This window comes from Ovis aries, chromosome 10 (genome assembly GCF_016772045.2).
Source record: "Ovis aries strain OAR_USU_Benz2616 breed Rambouillet chromosome 10, ARS-UI_Ramb_v3.0, whole genome shotgun sequence".
Lineage (NCBI taxonomy): Eukaryota > Metazoa > Chordata > Mammalia > Artiodactyla > Bovidae > Ovis > Ovis aries.
The window spans coordinates 32,671,776-32,696,140 of NC_056063.1; the positions used below are offsets into that span (position 1 = coordinate 32,671,776).

The 24,365-nt window shown below is 41.7% G+C and overlaps 1 protein-coding gene across 3 annotated transcripts in view; it reads left to right on the top strand.

Annotated features, from left to right (window-relative positions):
* The window catches only part of LNX2 (ligand of numb-protein X 2), an 88,633-nt gene extending 69,022 nt beyond the window's left edge, over window positions 1-19,611 (top strand). For all 3 annotated transcript variants that reach the window (XM_027973639.2, XM_060394076.1, XM_060394077.1), the window contains 3 exons: window positions 3,593-3,824; window positions 15,463-15,621; window positions 17,320-19,611. In XM_027973639.2, the coding sequence (XP_027829440.1) occupies window positions 3,593-3,824; window positions 15,463-15,621; window positions 17,320-17,455 (527 nt within the window). In that variant the 3' untranslated portion in view covers window positions 17,456-19,611. The remainder of the gene's footprint in view (window positions 1-3,592; window positions 3,825-15,462; window positions 15,622-17,319) is intronic.
* Window positions 19,612-24,365: the final 4,754 nt, after the last annotated feature.

A 24,365-nucleotide genomic window follows, 5' to 3' on the forward strand; every position in this document is an offset into this window, starting at 1 on the left:
TACATTTAAAGGATCGTATACCATGATCAAGTGAGATTTATACCAGGGGTACAAGGATTTTTCAATATCTGCAAATCAGTCAGGGTGATACGCATTAACAAATTGAACGATAGAAACTATATGATCATCTCAATAAATGTAGAACAAACTTTTGACAAAATGTAACGTCGATTTATGATAAAAAAAAAACTTTCCAGAAAATGAGCATAGGGGGAACCTCCCTCAACATAATAAAGACCATATGTGACAGACCCAGAGCTAACAGATTCAGTGGTGAAAAGCTGGAAGCATTCTGTCTAAAATTAGGAACAAGACATGGTTGTCCACTCTTAGCATTTTTATTGAATATAGTTTTGAAAATCCAGGCTACAACAGTCTGATAGAAGGACTCTAAATTGGAAAAGAAGTAAAACTGTCACTTTTTGCAGATGACATATTAATATTTATAAAGTCCTAAACATGCTACCAGAAAACTACTGGAGTAGTTTTCAGTGAATTCAGTAGAGTAGCAGGATACAAAATTAGTGCGTAGAAATCTGTTGCAATTCTATACACTAACAATGAAAGACAAAAAGAGGGGAAAATCCCATTTACCATCACATCAAAAAGAATAAAATACCCAAGAATAAACCTACCTTACAAGTTTCCCTGGTGGCTCAGACAGTAAAGAATCTTCCTGCAATGCAGGAGGCCAGGGTTCAATCCCTGGGTTGGGAAGATCCCCTGGAGAAGGGAATGGCAACCCACTCCAGTATTCTTGCTTGGGAAATCACATGGACAGAGAAGGTTGGCACGCTACAGTCCATGGGATCATAAAGAGTCAGACACAACTGAGTGAATAACACTTTCACTGTTCAAGGAGGCAAAAACCCTGTACTCTAAAAGCCATAAGATGCTGATGACAGAAATAAAAAATGAGACAGATGGAGAGATGGATACCATGTTCTTTGATTTGGAAGAATCAATATTGTCAAAATAAAGGAGTTTATTTATTTTCAGATTCAGTGCAATTCCTATCAGATTACCAATGGCATTTTTCACAGAACTAGAACAAAAAAACTGTAAAAATTTGGAAACATAAAATATCTGGAATAGCTAAAGCAACCTTGAGAAAAAAGCAGAGCTGGAGGAATCAGGCTGCCTGAACTCAGACAATACTACAAAGGTACAGTAATCAAAACAGCATGACACTGGCACAGAAGAGAAATATAGATCAATGAAACAGGACAGCCCAGAAATAAATGCTACAGTCAATTAATTACACACCTACAGTCAGTTACAAAGAAGGGAAAAATATACACTGGAGAAAAGACAGTCTCATCAGTAAGTGGTGCTTGGAAAACTGGACAGCTACATGTAAAAGAATGAATTGAGAACATTCTCTAACACTATATATAGAAATAAACTCAAAATGAGTTAAAGACTAAATGTAAGACTGGATACTATAAAACTCCTAGAGGAAAACATAGGCAGAACACTGATGAAAACTGAAGCAATGTCTGGATCTGTCTCCTGCAGTAATGGTAATAAAAACAAAAAACAATTGAGATCTAATTAAATTTAAAAGATTTGCACAGCAAAGGAAACCAAACAGACTACCTACAGAATGGGAGGAAATATTTGCAAACAATGCAGCCAACAAGGGGTTAATCTCCAAAATATACAAACAGCTCAGATATCAAAAACAAAACAACAAAACAATCAAAAAACAGGCAAACGATCTAAACAGATATTTCTCCAAAGAAGACATTAGATGGCCAAAAGGCATGTGAAAAGATGCTCAAGATCTATGTATTTATATGTATATATAAAACTGAATCACTGCTGTACACCTGAAATTAACATGACATAGTAAATCAACTAAAAATCTAAAACAGTAAACTGAACTTTATCAAAATCACAGATTTTTGTGCTGCAAAGGATGCATCATTAAAGTGAAAAAACAACCCATAGAATCGGAGAAAATATCTATAAATCATGTATCTGATGAAGGGCTTGTATCTAGAGTACTTACAGAACCCTTATAACTCAATAATAAGAGATAAACAAATATTAAAATGGGTAAAGGATCTGAATAGTCATTACTCCCAAGAAGACACACAAATGGCCAATAATCATTTGAAAAGATGCTCAGTGACACTAGTTATTAGGGAAATGCAAATTCATCACTAGGATGAATATAGTTTAAAAAGACAATAACAAACATTGGCAAGGATGAAAAGAAACTGACTTCTAATTTGCCAGGAAGAATACAGAATGGTACGATTGTTTTGTTAAACAGTTAAGCAGTTTTTTCAAAAGTTAAACAGTTATCATATGACCCAGCAATTCCATTCCTAGAAGAAAACATATGTTCACAAAAAACGTGTCCATGAAGGTTTATAGCAGCACTTTCCATAATAGCCAAAAAGGAAAAACATCCCAAATGTCCATTTACTGGTGAATGGATGAAGAGAATGTGATTCATCCATACAATGGAATATTAATTAGCCATAAAAAAGAATGACGTATTCCCACATTCTATTGTATAGTAGAAATGAATCTTGGAAACATGCTAAGTAAAAGAAGCCAGTCACAAAAGACTACATGATTCCATATATATGAAATATCCAAATTATATCTATATGTCTACATATCTATCTTTAGAGATAGAAAATAGATTAGTAGTTGTTTAAGACTAGTGTTATGAGGTTTTGGAGGTGGTAATAAAATGTTCTCAAAATGACATGTGATTGTTGTACATCTCTGACCATAAGACCGTGAAGTTACAGACTTTAATTGAATGGTATATGAATTATATCTTTATAAGGCTGTCTTTTTAAAGTTATTCATTCTGTTGAGGAATTTGAGGTAATTTTATCTGTTTATATATATATATATATTTTAAATTTTCTACAAAGAGAATGTTTTGCTTTAATAATCTAAAAAATGATGAATTGGGAGAGGATTACTGTGGACTTTCTTAGTACAAATGTTTGTGCTTCTTATAAAACTAATCCTTTCCTTCCTAACCTTTTATAAAAGCTGCATTGCTCTTTTTCATTATATTACTCAGTGTAGCAACAGACACTGTTTTTCTTCCTCAAGCAGGACACATTCGAATAATGAATTTCGTTCATGTTGGCCTAAGGATACCCTCTGTACATACTCTGATAAGTTTGCACTGTGTGAGCTATGTAGAGGTGTCTAGATGTATAAAACTGTATAAATATAAACTAGAATGTATTAAAAATCCATTTCTAAGGGCAAAAGATCAAATCATTTTCTTAATTGGAAGGAACTGTAGATAGAGAAATGACAGTTGTCCAGGGCCTGTCCGCTGCTACACCAGGGCTGACAATGTGAACCCAACTGAATCCCACAGCCACAACTTTTCCTGAATATTACTACCTTTAAAAAATTTTTTTGAATTGTTTGGGAGTATTCTCTGTGAACTGGATTTTTCCTCAGTATTCTAGAATTATAAAGAGAAAAATGGTCTTTTATCTCATTGGAGATTTTGGACCTAACCTTTGATTAGTTTACAGATAGTAGGATTCATAGGGAAGTAACCACTTGGTAACTCATTTTCCTTGTTTCTTCATTTGAACAGGTGACATCTTGTTGAACATCAATGGCATTGATTTGACCAATTTAAGCCACAGTGAGGCTGTGGCTATGTTGAAGGCCAGTGCCACATCCCCCACAGTGGCCCTGAAAGCGCTGGAGGTGCAGGTGGTGGAGGAGGCTACCCAGGGCCCGGACGAGCCGCTCAGCGCCGTCAGTGAGAACGAGTACGACGCCAGCTGGTCCCCGTCGTGGGTCATGTGGCTTGGGCTGCCCAGGTGCTGAGGCTTTTCTGTTGTTTTATGGAAAATTATCATTACAGCCTTTATCAGGGTGTAGCACAGCAAGTTAATGAGGAAGGAAAGAGGCTTTGGTTAGATAAAAGTAACAAACCACTCCAGTGTTCTTGTCTAGAGAATCCTGTGGACAGAGGAGCCTGGAGGGCTGCCATCTATGGGGTCTCACAGAGTCAGATACAACTAAAGCGACTTAGCATGCCTGCATGCATTGGAGAAGAGAATGGCAACCCACTCCAGTATTTTTGCCTGGAGAATCCCAGGGATGGAGGAGCCTGGTGGGCTGCCATCTATGGGGTCACATGCATGTGTTGAAGAAGGAAATGGCAACCCACTCCAGTATTCTTGCCTGGAGAATCCCAGGGACGGAGGAGCCTGGTGGGCTGCCACCTATGGGGTCGCACAGAGTCGGACACGACTGAAGCGACTGAAGTTGCAGCAGCAGCAACTTCAAATCAGGTCAGTTTTCCTTCGTGCTCGTGCTCAGTCGCAAAGTTGTGTGGGACACTTTGTGACCCCATTGGTTGTAGACCAGGCTCCTCTGTCCATGGGATTTCCCAGGCAAGAATAATGGAGTGGGTTGCTGTTTCCTTCTCCAGGGGAACTTCTCGACCCTGGGAACAAACACATGTCTCCTGCATGGGTAGGCAGATACTTTACCACTGAACCACCTGGGAAGCCCCCAGTTTTTCTTAGGTTATTATAGTCAAAAAAGGTAAATTTAACAATAAGAACTAAGCTGAAGAGATTTACATATGCTTATAAAAATGACCCCTACTAGAGGCTCCCACGTGGGCCGCTGTGAGAGTGGGCATTCAGTCTCCTGCTCAGAAGACTCTCCTTTACCAGCCTTCACTCTGACACGCTGCTGGGAGGTGCTGACACGTGCTACTAGAGGCTCCCATGTGGGCCGCCGTGAGAGTGGGCGTTCATTCTCCTTGCTCAGAGGACTGTCCTTTACCTTCACTCTGACATATGCTGGGACTCAGGTATATTCTCCACTGGGAAAACCAGGTCAAAGTGTCTTCCTGTCCCAGAGCTGTTCTAAAAGCCCTTTCTTAATCCTTTTAACTCTTCCTTAAAAGGAATGTAAAACAGTTTTTATTAGACATAGAGAGTCTGTAGGCCAAATCACTGATGTTCACAAGTACGTGCTCTTAACCCCTGTTACAAAGAGGTCACGGCTTTTGACCAGCTGATCAGCCAGGACATTCTGCAGCTGGTTAGTGTCTGGTCATGAGACGTTTGGGACCTCCAGACCATGGCTGTGTGGCTTGGTACTGAGGTAGGGAGGATGCCCATTACATTATCATCTTTGTTTCCAGCTCAGTTTAGGTTCTTACTATAGAGAAGAATACTGAAACTGAACTATGACAGAACATTCTTTTAACCCAGTGTGAAAATGATCGATTCGTTAAGTAGTAAGAATGTACCAGTTTCTGAGCCATCTGGTTTCATTTGGAATAAATCACTAATAATTAGCACTTATATGGTGCTGTACAGTTTATAAAGTATTTTCACATAAAGAATAACAGAAAAAAGCAAGAACGTTATTGAACTTTGTTAATTTTCTGACTTGTCCTCTTGGTTAAAAGGATAAGAAGGGGAAAAAAAGAAGGCCCAAAATTGTAATAGAATTACTGTTACAGGGACCTATAGGGCTCTTGTGGAGAGAGATTTTTTTTTTTTTTACAACAGAGATGATTAACTGCTTTATAGGTTTATTCCAAGTACCAGAAGTGATCTTTTCCCCCATTAAAAAGTCAACATAGCTATAAATGCTTGCTTTTCAATTCCTGCAGACATGCCATCTAAGTTGTGAGGTGTTGGCCCTGAGAAGGAGCGTAACTGATTATAAACGCTCATCCCAAAAGTCTTTGTGTGAAGTTGCACCCTCATGCTGAGCAGTTCCGCACAGGTACTCCCCACCTCTGCCTCTGGACAGGACAGGACCAGTGAAGTCCTGGAGAAACACCCCTGCTACTTGTAGCTCTCCTTTTGTGTTATCCCAGGCTAGTTTTGCGGTCAGCACTTCTTCCTGTGTTCAGAGCATTTTCTGATGTGCCAGGAACAGTAACAAAGATTTTAGGTGAGAAATATACAATATAGTACAAGGCAATCAACAGATTCAATGCAGTGTCTATCAATGGCATTTTTCACAGAATTAGAACAAAAAGTTTTAAAATTCGTATGGAAACACAAAGGCCTCAAATAGCCAGAGCAATCCTGAGAAGGAAAAACAGATAAGTGGTCAGGATGGTGGAGTAGAAGGACCTGAAGTTCACCTTCTCCCACAAAAGCATCAAAAATGCATCTGTGCATGGAATGAGTCTCACAGAGTGCCTGCTAGATGCTGGCAGACGACCTCAGACAGCTGAAAGGGCAAGAGAATCTTGGGCTTCAGAAATGAGACCCGGGAGAGGAAGGACTGGGGTTGGCTGTGCAGAAACAGCCAGGGAGTGATGGGTATCTGCTGCAACTGCAGAGGGTGTACACAGAGGATGTCTGGCCACCCTTGAGACCAGGTGCCAGTGTCTGGGGATGTGCAAGGCGAGGGTCAGGACCCACCGTTTTTCCCATATGCACATGCACAGAGGGCAGGACACAGCCTGCACAGGATCCAGGAGCCGCCATGAGCCACCTCTGCTGCCTGCCCAGACACCAGGAGGATCACAGCTGCTGCCATCTCCCTCTCGGACTCCAGGCATGGTCGCAAGACACCATCATATGAGCCACTGCTGCCACCACCTGCCCAGATGCCAGAAACAGTCACAAACCACCATCGCTGCTCCCCTGGGATTCCAGGAGTGGTCTCGAGCTGCCTCCATGCCCACTGTGTGCTCTGGGGGTGTGCCCAAACCACCCCTGCCACCAGAAACTCCAGGAGCAGGCCAGCCACTGCATCTGCACACCCCCATCAAGGGACATGACTGGCACACACTGAGGAGAGGCAGCAGGCATCCATGCTAAAGACAGCCCTCGCACCAAATATATTAAACCTTCACAAGTGACACAGGGATGCCCCCTCATATAAGTAGCCCCCAAGACCACAGTTTCTCCTAAACTCAGAATGAGAGAAATAGAAGTAAAATAAAGCAGAGGAACCATTTCCCATTAAAAGGCCAAGAGAATTCCCCTGAAAAAACAAACAATGAAAGACCTCTTCAGTCTAATAGACACCAGTTTTAAAAAGGAGGTGATGAAAATATTGAAGGAATTAAGAAAGGCTATGGACAGAAATGCAGAGTACTGTAAAAATGAACTAGAAATATAAAGAAAAACCAAGAAAAATAAGAAAGCTCATTTGCAGAGACAAAAGCTGAGCTGAAGGCAATGAATAGCAGAATGAATAATGCAGAAGAATGAATAAATGGCCTGGAAGAAAGAATAATGAAAATCACCCAGTCGGGACGGCAGAGAGCCAAGTGGGGGGGGGGGAGTGAAAGCAATATAAGAGTGCCATGGGGTAATATAAAGTGTGCCAGTCTACTCATAGTAGGGACTCTGGTAGGGGAAGAAAGAAGATGAGATCAAAATGTATTTGAAGAAATTATGGCTGAAAATATCCCAAACCTAAAGAAGGAAACATACTCAGGTTCAGGGATCACAGAGGGTTGCAAACAATCTAAACCCAAACAGACCTACCTACACCAAGACGTAGTAGAATACAAATGACAGAAGTTAAAGATTGGGTCCTAAAGGCAGCAAGAGAAAAAGTTGATTACAAGGGAAACCCCCACAAGGCTATCAACTGACTTCTCTGCAGAAATGGCAGCAGGCAAGGGAATGGTGAGATAAATTCAAAAGTCCTGGAAAGAGAAAACTATACCATCCAGGATGCTCTCCCCAGGAAGATTATCATTTAGAACAGAAGGAGAGAAAGAATTTATCATACAAGCAAAAACTAAAGAACACTGCAATACTAAACATATCCGAAACTCCAATACTTTGGCCACCTGATGCAAAGAACTGATTCATTGGAAAAGACTCTGATGCTGGGAAAGATCAAATGCAGGAGGAGACGGTGACGACAGAGGATGAGATGGTTGGATGACATCACTGACTCGATGGACATGAGTTTGAGCAAGCTCCAGGAGTTGGTGATGGACAGGGAAGCCTGGCATGCTGCAGTCCATGGGGTTGCAAAGAGTTGGACATTACTGTGTGACTGAATTAAACTGAAAACATATCTGAAAGGAAAGATCGAAAGGTCTTCTCTAAATAGGAAAAAAAATAGTAACAATCTACAGGAAAGAGAAAATCATAAATGGAAAATAAATCACTTATATAAGCCAGTACACAGATTAACATATCATTGACCAGAGACACATGTTTTTAGAGAGTAATGCAATTAATGTGCTCACCCTGGACTGTAGCCTGCAACGCTTCTCTGTCCATGGAATTTTCCAGGCAACTTTATTGGAGTGGGTTGCCATTCCTTCTCCAAGGGATCTTCCTGACCCAAAGATCAAACCCACTCCTCTTATGTCTCCTGAATTGGCAAGCAGATCCTTTCAGAACTGATGCATCACGAAATTTTGTGTTTCTAAAAGAACCCCCCTCAGAGATCCACTTTGTTTACTATCATGGAAGATAAAAGAACATATTCTAGAGGAAATACCACCCATAGGACTGAAAAAAAAAAAAAAAAGCCACCAGAAAGTGTAGCATCTGCTCTTCCAGGGGAAAGCACAGTGAAACACTATGTTTTTGTAGTAGATGTTGTGATCCCCTGAACAGAGGAACCCGCCACACTGCCTGCCACGCTTTAATGAAATACTAGAATGCTTTACAGTAAGACATGTACAAAGTTTCAAATAAATACATTAAGTGCAAAAAAAAGTTGCTGATATGATTTGAATTTACTCAAATGCAGGTTTCAATATTCACTTACATAACAAATTGCCAGCACAGGTGTTAAATTTCTGCAAAGAGCACCCCCCTCCCAGTTGATAATATGTTAAAAAAAATAAAAAATATTTCCATGAAAGTGATAACCACACTGAACAACAAAAGAATGAACATAAAGATGTAAAAGAGGTCATCAAAATTATATAAAATGTGGGGGAGGAGAGTAATTAAATGTAGATTTTTTTTTTTCCCCTCTAAAAAGGCAAATAGATATAGGAAGTGGGTAACATACTTGAAAAACAAGATAACCACAAATCAAAAATATAAAATAGATTCACAGAAACCAGAAAGAAGAGACTGTTAGTATAATACAGAAGAAAATCAAACCACAAAAGGAAAAACAAAAAGAAAAAACAAGGGACAAAGAAGAAATATAAAATCAATGGGAAAACAAAGTTTAAAATGACAACAAATACATATATACTACAACAAATATTATGTCTACTACTGTTGACAAGAATCCCTTAGAAGAAATGGAGTAGCTGTCATAGTCAACGAAAGAGTCCAAAATGCAGTACTTGGGTGCAATCTCAAAAACAACAGAATGACCTCTGCTCGTTTCCAAGGCAAACCATTCAGTATCACAGTAATCTCAGTCTGTGCCCCAACCACTAATGTCAAAAAAGCTGAACTTGAACTTGGACGGTTCTATAATGACCTTTTAGAACTAACACCAAAAAAACAAAAAATGATCTTTTTCATCAGAGGAGATTGGAATGCAAAAGTGGGAAGTCAGGGGATGCCTGGAGTAATAGGCAAGTTTGGCCTTGGAGTGAAAAATGAAGCAGGGCAAAGGCTAACAGAGTTTTGCCAAGAGAATACACTGGTCATGGCAAACACCCTCTTCCATCTACACAAGAGATGACTCTACACATGGACATCACCAGATAGTCAATACCGAAATCAGATTGATTATAGTCTTTGCAGCCAAAGATGGAGAAGCTCTGTAGAGTCAGCAAAAACAAGACCAGGAGCTTACTGTGGTTCAGATCATAAATTCCTTATTGACAAATTCAGGTTTAAATTAAAGAAAGTAGGGAAAACCACTAGGCCATTCAGGGATGACCTAAATCAAATCCCTTATGATTATACAGTGGAAGTGACAAATAGATTCAAGGGATTAGATCTAATAGACAGTGCCTGAAGAGCTATGGACAGAGGTTCATAACATTGTATAGGAGGCAGTGATCAAAACCATTCCCAAGAAAAAGAAATGCAAAAAGCTAAAATGGTTGTTTGAGGGGGGTTTACAGATAGCTGAGAAAAGAAGAGAAGCGAAAGACAAAAGAGAAAAAGAAAGATAGACCCATCTGAATGCAGAGTTCCAGAGAATAACGAGAGATAAGAAAATCTTAAGTGAACTTTGCAAAGAAATAGAGAAAAATAATAGAAAGGGAAAGGCTAGAGATCTCTTCAGGAAAATTGGAACTATCAAGGGAATATTTTGACCAAAGATGGGCACAATAAAGGACAGAAACGGTATGGACCTAACAGAAGCAGAAAATACTAGGAAGAGGTGGCAAGAATACATAGAAGAACTGTACAAAAAGATCATAATGACCCAAATAACCATGATGGTGTGATCACTCACCTAGAACCAGACATCCTGGAATATGAAGTCAAGTGGACCTTAGTAAGCATTACTAAGAACAAAGCTAGTGGAGGTGATGGAATTCTAGCTGAGCTATTTCAAACCCTTAAAAATGATGCTGTTAAAGTGCTGTATTTAATATGCCAACAAATTTGGAAAACTCAGCAATGACCACAGGACTGGAAAAGGTCAATTTTCCTTCCAGTCCCAAAGAAGGGCAATGCCAAAGAATGTTCAAACTACCACACAGTTGTATTCATTTCACATGCTAGCAAAGTAATACTCAAAATCCTTCAAGCTAGGCTTCAACAGTAGGTGAACCAGGAACTTCCAGATGTACAAGCTAGATTTAGAAAAGGCAGAGGAACTAGAGATCAGATTGCCATCATTTGTTGGATTACAGAAAAAGCAAGGGAATTCCAGAAAAAAAAAAAAATCTACTTCTGCTTCATTGACTACCCTAAAGTCTTTGTGTCGATCACAACAAACTGTAAAATTTCCAGTGAGAGCCAACTCATTGGAAAAGGCCCTGATGCTGGGAAAGATTGAAGGCAGGAGGAGAAGGGGGCAAAAGAGGATAAGATGGTTAGATAGCATCACTGATTCAATGGACATGAGTTTGAGCAAACTCTGGGAGATAGTGAAGGACAGGAAACCTGGTGTGTTGCAGTCCATGGTATAGCAAAGAGTCGGACATGAATGAGCAATTTAACAACAAAATACATATCTTAGTAAATTACCTTTAACATCAGTGGACTAAATGTTCTAGTCAAAACAGAGTAGTAGCTGGATTAAAAAAAAAAAAAGAAGCCTATAATATACTGCCTGTAAGAGACCCACTTTAGGGCAGAGGACACATAGATTAAAAGTGAGGTGCTGGAAAAAACATTTCATGCAGCAAATCACAAGAAAGTGAGGGCTGTAGTACTCAGACAAAATAGACTTTAAAGGCTACAAAGAAAGATAAAGACGGACACTATATAATGATAAAAGGATCAATACAAGAACAGGATTTTATACTCGTCAACATATATGTATCTAATATAGGAGCATCCAAGTACAGAAAACAAATACTAGCAGACATAAAGGGAGAAACTGATGGGTATACAATAATAGTAGGAGACTTTGACACCCTAGTGACATCAATGGACAGATCTTCTAGACAGAAAATCAGTAAGGCAACAGAAATCCTAAATGATACAACAAAACAGGCTTAATTTATACTTTCAGGATATTACATTAAAAAAAACCCCACAGTACACTTTCTTTTCATATGCACATGGCACATTCTTTAGGAATTAACCACATACAAGGGCACAAAATAAGCCTCAAGAAATTTAAGAGTATAGAAATTATATCAAGCATCTTTTCTGATCACAATGGCACAGAACTAGAAATTAACCACAGAAAAAGAAGAAAAATCAATTACATGGAAACTAAACAGCATGCTACTAAAAAATCAATGGGTCAACAAGGAAATGAAAGAGGAAATTTAAAAAAAAATACCTTGACAAATGATAGGGAAAGCACAGTCATACAAAATCTGGGAATGCAGCAAAAGTATAGGGAAGTTCAAAGCAATATAGACCTTCCTCAAAAAAAAACAAGAAAAATCTGAAATAACCTAACCTACCACTTGAAAAGATTAGAAAAAGAACAAACAAAACCTAAAGTTAGCAGAAGGAGGAAATAAAAGATCAGAGTGGAAATAAAACAGAGATTAAAAAAATAGGAAAAAATCAACACCAAGAACTGGTTCTTTGAAAGGATAAACAAGATTGACAGATCTCTGGCCAGGCTCACCAGGAAGGAAAGAGAGAGAGAACCCAAATAACCAAAATAAGAAATGTAAAAGGAGACATAACAACCAATGCCACAGAAATACAAAAAAACATGAGAGAATACTATGAATAATTAAATGGCAACAAATTTGACAATCTAGAAGAAACAGATAAGTTTCTAGAAACACAGCCCACCAAAATTGAATCAAGAAGAAATAGGTAATTTTAGATTACTAGAAGTGAAATAGAATCTGTAATTTTACTATCTTAGACTTTTTACTTTATATTGATATATAGCCAATTAAGAATGTTATGATGGCTTCAGGTGCACAGCAAAGTTACTCACCCATATATATGCATGTATCTATTCTCCCACCCACTCCCTACAAACAAATGTCCAAGACCAGATGGCTTCACACCAAATATACAAAAAAGAATTTAAACCAAACCTTCTCAAACTCTTCCGAAACACTGAAGAGGAAGGAACATTCCCAAAGACATTTTGTGAATTCACCATCACTCTGATACCAAAACTAGACAAATTGCCAAATTCGCTGGATCATCGAGAAAGCAAGGGAATTCCAGGGAAAGTCCTTGATGCTGGTAAAGACTGAGGGCAGAAGGAAAAGAGGGCGTCGGTGGATGAGATGGCTGGATGGCATCACTGATGCAATGGACATGAACTTGGGCAAACTAAAGGAGAGGTGAGGGTCAGGGAGGCCTGGTGTGCTGCACTCCACGGGTCTTAAAGAGTTGGACACAGCTGGGCAGCTGAACACCACCACCACTTGTGGCTGGCAATTTGTTATCTAAGTGAATATTGAAATGTCTCTGGTCAAATATACTTTTGTGTGACAAAAGACATATTAATACGTCTCTGGTCAATAATGTTTAAGTGGCCATACTACCCAAAGCAATCTCAGATTTAATGCTATCCCTATCAAATTACCCATGACATTTTTTCATAGGATTAGAACAAATAATCCTAAAATTCACATAGAACCATAAAATACCAGAATTGGCTAAGGCAATACTGAAGAAAAATAACAAGGCAGGAGGCATAGTCCTTCAGACATCAGATAATACTACAAAGCTGCAGTGCTCGAAATAGCATGGTAGTGGTACAAAAACAGACATGGGTCATGGAGCAGAACAGAGCCCCGAAATAAACCTGCACACCTACAACCAGGTAACCTCCGACCAAGGGGGCGAGAGTATACAATGAGGAAAAGTCTCTTCAGCAAGTACTGTTGGGAAAGTTGGACAGCTGCATACAAATCAGTGAAGTTAGAACACATCCGCTCACCAGACACAAAACAAACTCAAAATGTCTTGAAGACTTAAAACAGGACACCATAAAACTCAGAAGAGAACATAAGCAAAACACGCTTTGACATAATCATACCAATGTTTTCTTAGGTCAGTCTCCCAAGGCAATAGGAATAAAAACAAAAATAAGTGGACCTAATCAAGTCTACAAGCTTTTGGATAGTGAAGGAAGCCATAAACAAAAAGACAGCCTACAGAATGGGAGAAAATATTGGCAAACATGTAACCAACAAAGGTTTAATTTCTAAAATGTATTGATATAAGCAGCTTATACACTGAAACAACAGCAACAAAGGACAACCCAATTAAAAAGTGGGCAGAAGATCTAAATAGACATTTCTCCAAAGAAGAAATACAGATGGCCAATAGGTACATGAAGAGATGTTCAACATCACTAGTTATTAGAGAAATGCAAATAAAGATACAGTGAGGTACCACGTCACAGTCAGAATGACCAACATCAAACAGTCTACTAATAAAGGCTGGAGAGTGTGTGGAGAGAAGGATAGTTCCTACACTGTTGGTGGGAATATAAACTGGTGCAACCCCTATGGAGAACAGTATGGAGGTTCCTCAAGAAATTAAAAACAGCTACCATGTGGTCCAGCAATCCCGCTAGGGGGATATATCCAAACAAAGCTATAATTCGGAAAGATACATGCACTCCTGTGTTGACAACAGCACTTCTCACCATAGCCAAGACATGGAAGCAACTTACATGTCCACTCACAGAGGAACGGATAATGAAGATGTGGTACACAGTACAGTGGACTATTACGCAGCCATACAACAAGAACAAAATGCCACTTGCTGAAACATGGACGGACCTAGAGATTATCATACTGAGTGAAGTCAGACTAAGAGAAATATCACATAATGTCACTTACATGTGGAATCTAAAAAGAAAAGGATACAGATGAGCTTATTTACAAGACAGACCCACAGACATTCAAAAATAAACTTAGTTACCAAAGGGGAGACATAGCAACAAGGGATAAATTAGTTTAGGATTAACATACACATCACTCTATACAAAACAGATAATCAATAAAGATCTACTGTATAGCACAGGGAACTGTACTCAATATTCTATAATAACCTATATGGGAAAACACCCTGAAACAGAATGGATACATATAACTGAATCTCTTAGCTGTATACCTAAAACAACGTTATAAATCAGCTGTGGTGGTGTTTGGTCACTAAGTTGTGTCTGTCTCTTTGCGATCCCATGGACTGTATGTAGCCTGCCAGGCTCCTCTGCCTGTGGGATTCTTCAGGCAGGAATACTGGAGTGGATTGCCATTTCCTCCTCCAGGGGATCTTCCCAGCCCAGCAATCGAACTCACGTCTCCTGGACTGGCAGGCAGATTCTTTACTGCTGAGCCACCAGGGAAACTAAATCAACTATACTCCAATATAAAAGAAGAAACACAGGATACTAAAACCTAGTTTAGTATAGGTCAAAGGAATACCTGTCACTAAACAGCCACTGTTCTGTAGACTCCCAGAGATCTCTATTGTATACAAACCAGTATTCAATGACCGTGGGTCAGAGGGCTGTCATTTGGGGCAACAGCTCTGCTTTCCCTGGTGGGGTGGGAGCGGGGGCTCTTCCACTGTGTGTGCTGGCATGTACACACACCTGCTTGTTTGCGTTGTTTTATCTTCTGCAGAAGATTCAGAATAACGAAAATAACCTGTACTGTCCTAAAACATTAGGCCAATGCATGGGACTCCTCTCTACTGGAAGCTTTTTTACACATTAATGACCAGAGATGTAGTAACACCACAAGCGTTCCTTTGTGCAAAGTAACTTCTGTCAGTGTTCTGTTAAGTGCTTCTCATTGAGCTAAGAAACCAGAGCACATGAGCAGCTCTGTTCTGGCATGTTGTATGTTGCTCCCCATCCATAATGGAGGCACGGACCATGGTGTGGAGTTACAACAAAGATGAACAGGCTATAAAAAACCCTCACACTAATTTTTCTTGGTCTCTGTGTTGACAGTGCCCTTCATAGCTGCCATGACATAGTCTTGCGAAGAAGCTACTTGGGAAGCTGGGGCTTTAGTATCGTCGGTGGATACGAAGAGAACCATACCAATCAGCCTTTTTTCATAAAAACTATCGTCCTGGGGACCCCTGCTTATTACGACGGAAGATTAAAGTGAGTCTTATTGTGTTTAATGATGTGATTTGCATTTACTGTGATGGACACAAGGTCAGCTCCCAAGTCCAGCCTGTTGTCCATCCTTGTAAATAAAGTTTTATTGGAACATACCCATGCTCCCTTGTTTACCTATCTCCCCGGGCTGCTTCTGAGATGTGATGGCAGAGCCAAGTGGCCAGTCCCGAGACCAGTGACTCACAGAGCCCAGGCCCTCTGTCTACCTACCATTTGGCCCTTTACAGAGACAGATCTGCCAGGCCTGATCCAGACTGAAGCATCTTGGTACCACAGGTCAGTGCCTCTTGTGAGATTAACAGTAACGCAGAGTCATGTGGACACATCATGACCCAAAGCTTGCCCTGAGCACCTGAGTCCAGTCCTGTCAGTAGGTGACTTTTCTCTACAGCACTTATGTCAACGTAATGCTCAATTCACGCAAGTCCACATGGGAGGGATTTTGTTGCATTTTGTGTTAGATCCCTGGCAGGCAGCGTGGGGCCTTGCATTCGTAGTAAAGGTTTCATCAGTATTGATGGATGATGTGCGTGCCAGGCGTGGTGCTAGGTGCTGGCTATGGGTTACTGCACCTTCTTAGCAGCCTGCGAGGTAGGTGCTGCTGGTGTTCCTATTTTATAAGCAAGACACTGAGGATTCAGGTTAAAAAACTGCCTATAGTCAAATAGCTGGAAGTCGTTGACAGCAGTTAATCTAGGAGTCTTGGCCATTCAGCCCCTGCTGTTGTCACCACTGGGCAAAAAGTACCCTCTCAGCCTCTGTGCCACCTTTCTCAGAGCTCAGGCACCATGAGAAGAAAGAGGCATTCCATCAAGAGATTATACAGACAGAGGAGACGGGTGACTGTAAGTTCTTAGGACCTAGTTTTGGATGCAAGAAACAGTTCTTAAAAAGTAGATGCTGACATCCTAGTCAGAGTGCTGCACAAATCAGGGCATTTACATTTTGCAAACACAGAGCAACAGCTCGGGAATATCGAGGAAAATCCATCAGGGTCAGTGTGCTCCAGATCCCACTGTCACCTGGTAGAGATGAAAAAATCACTTCAGGAGCAAAGAGTGGGAGGCTGGGATGAAATAACCATTCTCTTAGCCAACTGTTCAGCCAGTCTGGGTCTCGTGTAAATTATAGACTAATTAACTTCCACTTCCTAAAAGAAGTTGAACTAGATCACAAGAAAGTAACATATTCATATTCAAAATAAAGACTAAAAATTATAAAAGATAGAAAGGTCTTCAGATTCACCATCCATTTGTGATAATTAAGCTGAAGGACAGTGAGCATCCTTGGCTGAAAGAGGTGTGGGTCTCATTTAGTTGAAGCCTCGAATGGACTGTAAAAAATCAACCATGAAAATAGCAGCCCCCTCCAAATTTATCATGTGGTATTTTTAAAGGAGGCAGCAGATTTATTCTGTTAACTATACATTGCTTAAGCTTCTCTGAAAATTACTCTGCTTTCCTTTGAAATCATCCACCAGTTACAGGAGAGGCTGGCACGGGGGTGTCCCCGGTTGACAAGGGAAAGCCAACATAGGCTTAAAAAATCACCCAGATATTTCTCAAAGAAAGTCACATAGCCTGATCATCAACAGTTAATGGGTAAGTGTACCAAACAAATCTCAGGACAACATTTCTGATACCGTGAAAACGGTGACTGTTTCTGTCTCTCGTTGTCCAGATGTGGAGACATGATCGTGGCTGTGAACGGCCTGTCGACCGTGGGCATGAGCCACTCGGCGCTGGTCCCCATGCTGAAGGAGCAGAGAAACAAAGTCACGCTGACCGTCATCTGTTGGCCTGGCAGCCTCGTGTAGATTTTGAATTTGATGTTAAGTCGAACAGCTTCCCTATTTTTTTAGGTCTTGGGAAGAAACCCCTTTGGTTTTGTCAAGTTTCTGTTAGGGCCTGCTGACGCAGCTGGGACACACAGGGCCAAACCCACCAGGCTTGTCCTTTTGTTATTAATATTTAAATGCCTCCTCCCCCTCAGTTTGTCACATTTCTCTCAGCTCAGAACGCGTCTTCCCCTAACCCTCGTGGGGTCACATTTTCAGAATCCAGGTTCTCAGTTGTCAGAATGTGAGCTGTAATAAAGAATGAAGTCTGCCCAAACTGTGAGCCAGCAGGCTGCATCAGGCGGCTTACAGTAGCTCTGTTTTAAGTAACTGAGTCATAAAATGAGTTCCATGTGCCCGAGACGGGCCAAGTGGGCTGTCACTTGGGTGGCCAGTGCCGTGAGTGGCCGCCTGCTCAGTGTGGAGAAGCTGCTCCCCATTTTCATCTGTGCCAACATTTCAAACAATACTGTTTAAAAGGTCATTTTTCTGGCTTATTTTGTATCTACTTTCATCTCAGTACTCATAGATGAAGACATAAGTCTGAGACCACTAAAGGTATTTTTAAAAAATAATGTACCATTATTAGAATACTGCAGAATAAAAGATAATATTATCCAATGAAAAAGAATTTGGGAGGTAATTATAGTTTAGTGCTAGAGATGGTAAAAGCTGCATTTACTTGACAGTCTAAAAGATTTCATTTCCAAAGGAATGTTTTGTTATGTAGGAAAATTTTGAAGCAATTTCTGCTAAAAATCATTTTCTAGAGTTTGTATTATACTTCTGTCAGCAAACTTGGCTGGGAATGTTTTTGTGATTTATGCAATTAGATGATAAAAATAAAGGCATATTGCTATTAAATGCACACTCATATATCACAGCTAAGTAGAAGATAGGCCTTTTTTATTTTATTCTCTTGAGTGTTTTAGAAGCCCTTATTTTCCCCCATTATTGCTTTACTTATACACATAGTTGTTTCAGGAAAAAGTCTGAAAGATATTAATGTCTGAAACCACCTACTCCAGATTTTTAAAAAACTTTTCAGCTTTTCAATCAGTCCTTAGTCACTAGACTGTCTCATGTTTTTTGACATGTTTCTGAAAACTGACCAGCCCATTTGTTTATCCTTTAGTCATCATCACAGTTGTCCACTGGAAGAACACATGACGTGAATAAGAGGAGAGTCTCCACCTTATGGATATTATGCATACTTGAAAAGTTTCATTTATAAACCTAGTTCAGAATCTGAGCTAATTTACAAGTGCCCTCTGTCATAAACGGTGTTAATGATCAGAGAATGTATTTCAGAACACTACAGTATATTATGAAGCATGACCATGTTACTTTAAAACCTCGCCATCGCATCGTTTGTGTAGCGTGTCAGAGATTATTCCAGTTAGTTTTTAAATTGTTTTTTTAAACATATCTCTTTACTAAATAAGAAATGGCAACAATGACTGTTATGACACTCTAAGGTCAGTAGTTAACCAAGATGGAGTGGAGTGCCCCTTGCAGGGTGTCACTATTCTATGGTGACTGGCTTCTGAAGCAGTCTGGTATTGTTACTTGTTATCTGCTTTGTTACTCTGATTGACATGGAACAAGGTTTTTTTTTTTGTTTTTTTTTCCCCTGCTCCTCAAACAGAATTTTGTAGCCCAGTTTGCTATTTTTTAAAACATTTTATAAGAATGTGTCATCCTTGGCAAGTGGCAGTCCATCAGCAAACATCCTGACCACCACTTTGTTATAAATAAAAGGCTTACAGCGGACCCAGGGGTCAGATGAGTATTTTGAAAGGCGACTTTTGACCCAGGGGTCAGATGAGTATTTTGAAAGGCGACTTTTTTCCAATATTATTTTACCGTGGAAATCTTGAAATCAATTTAAGCTAATTTGGTTTTATTATGAAAGACCAGAGCTTTCGGTCAGAATGATGTTTGGTGATGGAAACTTGTTCATAATTTATTGTTACTGAAAAAAAATACTCGAATTCCCTCATCTCAAGCTTCAGTTAAATGTGTTGATTTGTTCTGTGCCTTCAGTTTACATTATTTCAGGATTTTTCAAATGTGTTTAAATAATAATGTGATAATCACTTAGGATGGAAATAAAAATCATCCTTTCCACAAGAGCAACACTGTCTTTTCTTGCACCACAGGTGCAGACTCGTGTGGACTTATTTTTGTTTGTGGCATTGTGTCCCACTACAGCATCCCAAGCTTGACACCTTGGGATCACAAACCCGTCTTCTAATCGTCACTGCCGAAGGCGGAGCCCACTCCCTCCCTACTGACTGTCGGGTTGTCAGCCGGTGCCAGACCTCTGGATGGCGGCCACTGAGCACCAGAAACATGGCAAGTGCCACGTGCGGAAGTGCTAATACCCTGGATGTATTGTGTAATATAAAGTTATTAACCTCACCAACTTTTTATTTTTTGAATGTGGCTGACCTTCCCTGGTGGCTCAGACGGTAAAGCGTCTGCTTGCAATGCGGGAGACCTAGGTTTGATTCCTGGGTCCGGAAGATCCCCTGGAGAAGGAAATGGCAATCCACTCCAGCACTCTTGCCTGGAAAATCCCATGGATGGAGGAGCCTGATAGGCTACAGTCCATGGTGTCACAAAGAGTTGGACACAACTGAGCGACTTCACTTTCACTTTCACTAGGAAACTAAATCTCCAGGGTGGCTCACCTTGCATTTCTGTTGGTTTCCTCACCCCTTCCTCTCACAGCACCTCCCAGGTGGCCCTCACTGGGGTTTCCATCCTTGTAGAACTTTGGGTACTGCCTGCATTAAAAAAAAAAAAAAGGTTATTTTTAGTTGAAAGTTGGTTCCCAATTTCCTTGTAAGTTAAGCTCAAACCGAGGCCTCTGGTCCAACCTCAGTCAGGATTTCTACGGCTCTGCAGCCACACTTACCCCCATCACTCCAGCAGGTGCCCCAGGTCCCGCCCTCACGCACGCTGGTCGTCTTCCCTCCTGTGTCCCTGTAATGCTGTCCCTTCTCTGCCTGCTCACATGGTCCCATATATGGAGGCATAGCTTGAATGCTGCCCGCTTTCATCTCCACTCCCCACTTTCGAGAGAATGATCCTCCATGTGATGATTCTCAGCAGGCCTTTGTGTTGGTGTTTCTTATGGCTCCAACCACCTACTTCCAGGCATAGTTCTAAAGCACCATCTTTGAGCTCCACCTTGCCATTCTGAACACGCTGATGCCCTGTAACTCCCATAGTCTGTAGACCAAGCATCCTACTGCTACAGGGCCCCGAATTCCAAACCTGAAACATGTTTCCCCAAGCACTTGCCTGCTTCCACTCTTTCAATCCAGACTCCCCTCCCATCAGCGTAACTTTAAACCCCAACCCCCGTCATCAACGACCACGTCCTCACCCTATTCACGAGACCAGTGGTTCTGTGTTGTCAGAATGACAGCAGCACGTGACAGGCTCCCCAACACCTGGCCCCAGCCTTGTCTGCCTCTCTGCTAACCCACCACCCACCCCCACCCCCTGCCTGTGTCACGGTGGCTGGCCTGCCTCAAGTGACGTCACCGTGAGAAATCATTATCAACCTCTCAGGGTGAGCTCCTCTCTTCTAAAAGATTTTACCAGCCAACTCATTGGAAAAGACCCTGATGCTGGGACAGATTGAGGGCAGGAGGAGAAAGGGTCGACCAAAGATGAGAGTTGGATGGCATGTGAGTTTGAGCAAACTCTGGGAGATGGTGAAGGACAGGGAGGCCTGGCATGCTGCAGTCCATGGGGTTGCAAAGATTCGGACACAACTGAGCGACTGAACAACAAAACTTTTAACGGTCATGGATGTGCACTGGAAAACTTGTCAGGCAGATGTTTACAACTGTTTCAAGCAATTTTAAAAACTAGACATTAAATACCAGATTCTGTACCTTCTGAAGAACCTAAGTTATCCCAGAGGGAAAATGTGGGCCTCCTGGGCTTTTCTGCTTCAGGGTCCCACGAACTACCAGTTGTCAAGTCTCCTTAGGCTTTCCTTGGCTGTGAGGCTACTCTCGACTTCGCTTGTTTAGGAGGATCTTGAAAGTGTTGAAGAGGATGGTCAGGGACGTTGTAGAAAACCCTCCATCAGCACTGTCTGCTGTTCCTCGTGATTAGATGGGTTGTGGTTTAGGGTAGTAACAGTACCATGTCCCCATGTCCCGTCGAAGGTACCTGCTGTCAACAGGGTTTATGACCCCTGCTGCTGCCTTTGACCTCCTAGCCCAAGTGTGTCCGGCTTCTCACAGTGAAGTGCTCTTCCCTCCAAGCCTCCCTCTCCACCCCCAAGCTCTGTCCCCCCTGCACTGTCGACTCCAGTCACCCCTGCAGTCTAACATGGTGACCACTGTTGTGGTCCCTTGTCTTCAATTCATCGTTATGATTGTTCTGAATAGAAAAGATTTGTTTAGATTTAGTTTCTAAATACGTGAAATACAGAAAAGCTGACACCAGCGCTGTTAGTAGTAGTTCCATCATTGGTAGTAGTTGTTATTGCCATCATGTCCCACAAGGAACACGAGGAGAAAAGTTACTGACACCCCCATCTTTACCACCACACTATTCACAATAGCCAAGACCTGGAAACCACCTACCTGTCCATCCGTGGCTGAAGACGGTGTATGTAAACAGTAAAATACGGTTCAGCTGTAATAAATAGATCTTCCCATATGGCGCAGCATGGATGGACCCCCAAGGGCATCTTGCTAAGTGAGATAAGTCAGAGAGAAAACAAATACTAAACCATCTCATATGTGGAATGTTAAAACAGACTGCCCGAGTTGGGGTGCAGGTGTGGGAGGAACAGTGAAAGCGATCAAACGGTATAAACTTGGAGTTATAAAATAGGTCAGTGGGTGGGGTGTGCAGGGGAGGGAGGCTTCAGAGGGAAGGGATATCTGTATACATATAGCTGATTCACTGTGTTGATACAGCAGAAACAACACTGTAAAGCAACCTATGTGCGCTAAGTTGCTTCAGTCGTGTCCAACCCTCTGTGACCTCGTGGACTGTAGCCCACCAGGCTCCTCTGTCCGTGGGATTCTCTAGGCAAGAATACTGGAGTGGGTTGCTATGCCCTCCGTCAAGGGATCTTCCTGACCCAGGGATCAAACCCGCATCTCTTATGTCTCCTGTATTAGCAGGTGGGTTCTTTACCACTAGCGCCACCTGGGAGGCCCCGCTATATTCCAAAATAAACATTTAAAAAATATTTTGAACTAAGTCATGAGGATGGAAAGTGCAGCATGGCGACTATAGTTAACACTGTTTATTGGAGAGTTGCTGAGCAAGTAGATCTTAAAAGTTTTCATCACAGGGGAAAATGTTCTAAGCATGCACAGTGATGACATTAACAAGACTTACTGTGGCCATTCTGTGATGTATACAAATGTCAAATCTTGTACACCTGGAGCTAAAGTTGTAGGACAATTATACCTTAAAAAAAAAAAGAACACATGTAGGAAACAGGCCCGAAGGGGATTAAAGGCAACATGTTGACCTAGCCCAGAGGTCCCCAACGTCCAGCATCTAATGCCCGATGATCTGAAGTGGAGCCAGTGTATTAACAATAGAAATAAATTGCACACTAAACGTTTGAATCATCCTGAAACCACCTCCCTACCCCAGCCCGTGGAAAGACTGTCCTCCATGGGACTTCCCTGGTGACACAGTGGATAGAAATCTGCCTGCCAATGCAGGGGACACGGGTTTTACCCCTGGTCCGGGAAGATTCCACACGCCCAGGAGAAACAGCGCCCGTGGGCCTAGAGCCTGTGCTCTACAAGAGAAGCCGCAGAGGTGAGAAGAGTAGCCCCCTCTTGTGGCAACTAGGGAAAACCCACCCGCAGCAATGAAGACTCGACAGCCGAAAGGAAATAAATTTTTTTGAAAAATTGTCGTCTACAAAATCGGTCCTTGATGCTGAAAAGGTTGGGGACTGCTGACCTAGACGATCTGGCAGCTGGTGCTACAGCCCGGATGTCAGGAGATGTTTCAGAGACGTGTGAGTGCAGCACTGTGGTCACTTCGTTGCCAGCTTCCAAGCTGTCTGAAGTCACTAAAGCAGTTTTTCATTTGCAGGGGATGCGGGGGAGGGGGCATTGCAGAGAGCAATGTCAGCAGCTTGTCCAGAGGAAGGACAGCTTGTATTAAGCCCAGATACAGCTCCCATAGGAAGAGTCAGGAGGCAGGTCTGGAGGGTTGGTTTTCAGACCGCAGAGCCCTACAAGACCACGGCGCCTCCAAATTCTACTGCTGCAGCTTCCCAATGTCCATTCTCCTGTGTATTAAAGTGGACTGCTGCTTTACGATTTCTCAAATGCATGTGAGCACGCGTGCTCAGTCGCATCTGGCTCTTTGCGACCCCATGGACTGTAGCCCTCCCAGGCTCCTCTGTCCATGGGGTTCTCCAGGCAAAAATAAAAGTGGGTTACCACTGCACAAACAAGTGGGTTACCATTCCTTTCTCCAGGGGATCTTCCCAACCCAGGGGTTGAACCTGCATCTCCTGCACTGGGAGGTGTATATTCTTTACCACTGAACCACCAGGGAAGCCCTCTCAAATGGAGAGTTAAAATGAAATCTGAAGTTATCCACCCTGGATAGCTTCTAAGGCCGCATCATCCCATTTATCCTGCCTGAAACTCTGCTGCTGCTGGTAAGTCACTTCAGTCAAGTCCGACTCTGTGCGACCCCATAGATGGCAGCCCACCAGGCTCCCCCATCCCTGGGATTCTCAAGGCAAGAACACTGGAGTGGGGTGCCATTGCCTTCTCCAGCCTGAAACTCTAGTGGTGCAGTAAACTCTACCATGTAGAGTGAAACTCCATTCATTCAGATTTAACCAGTTTGCAGTATTAAAGCTTAG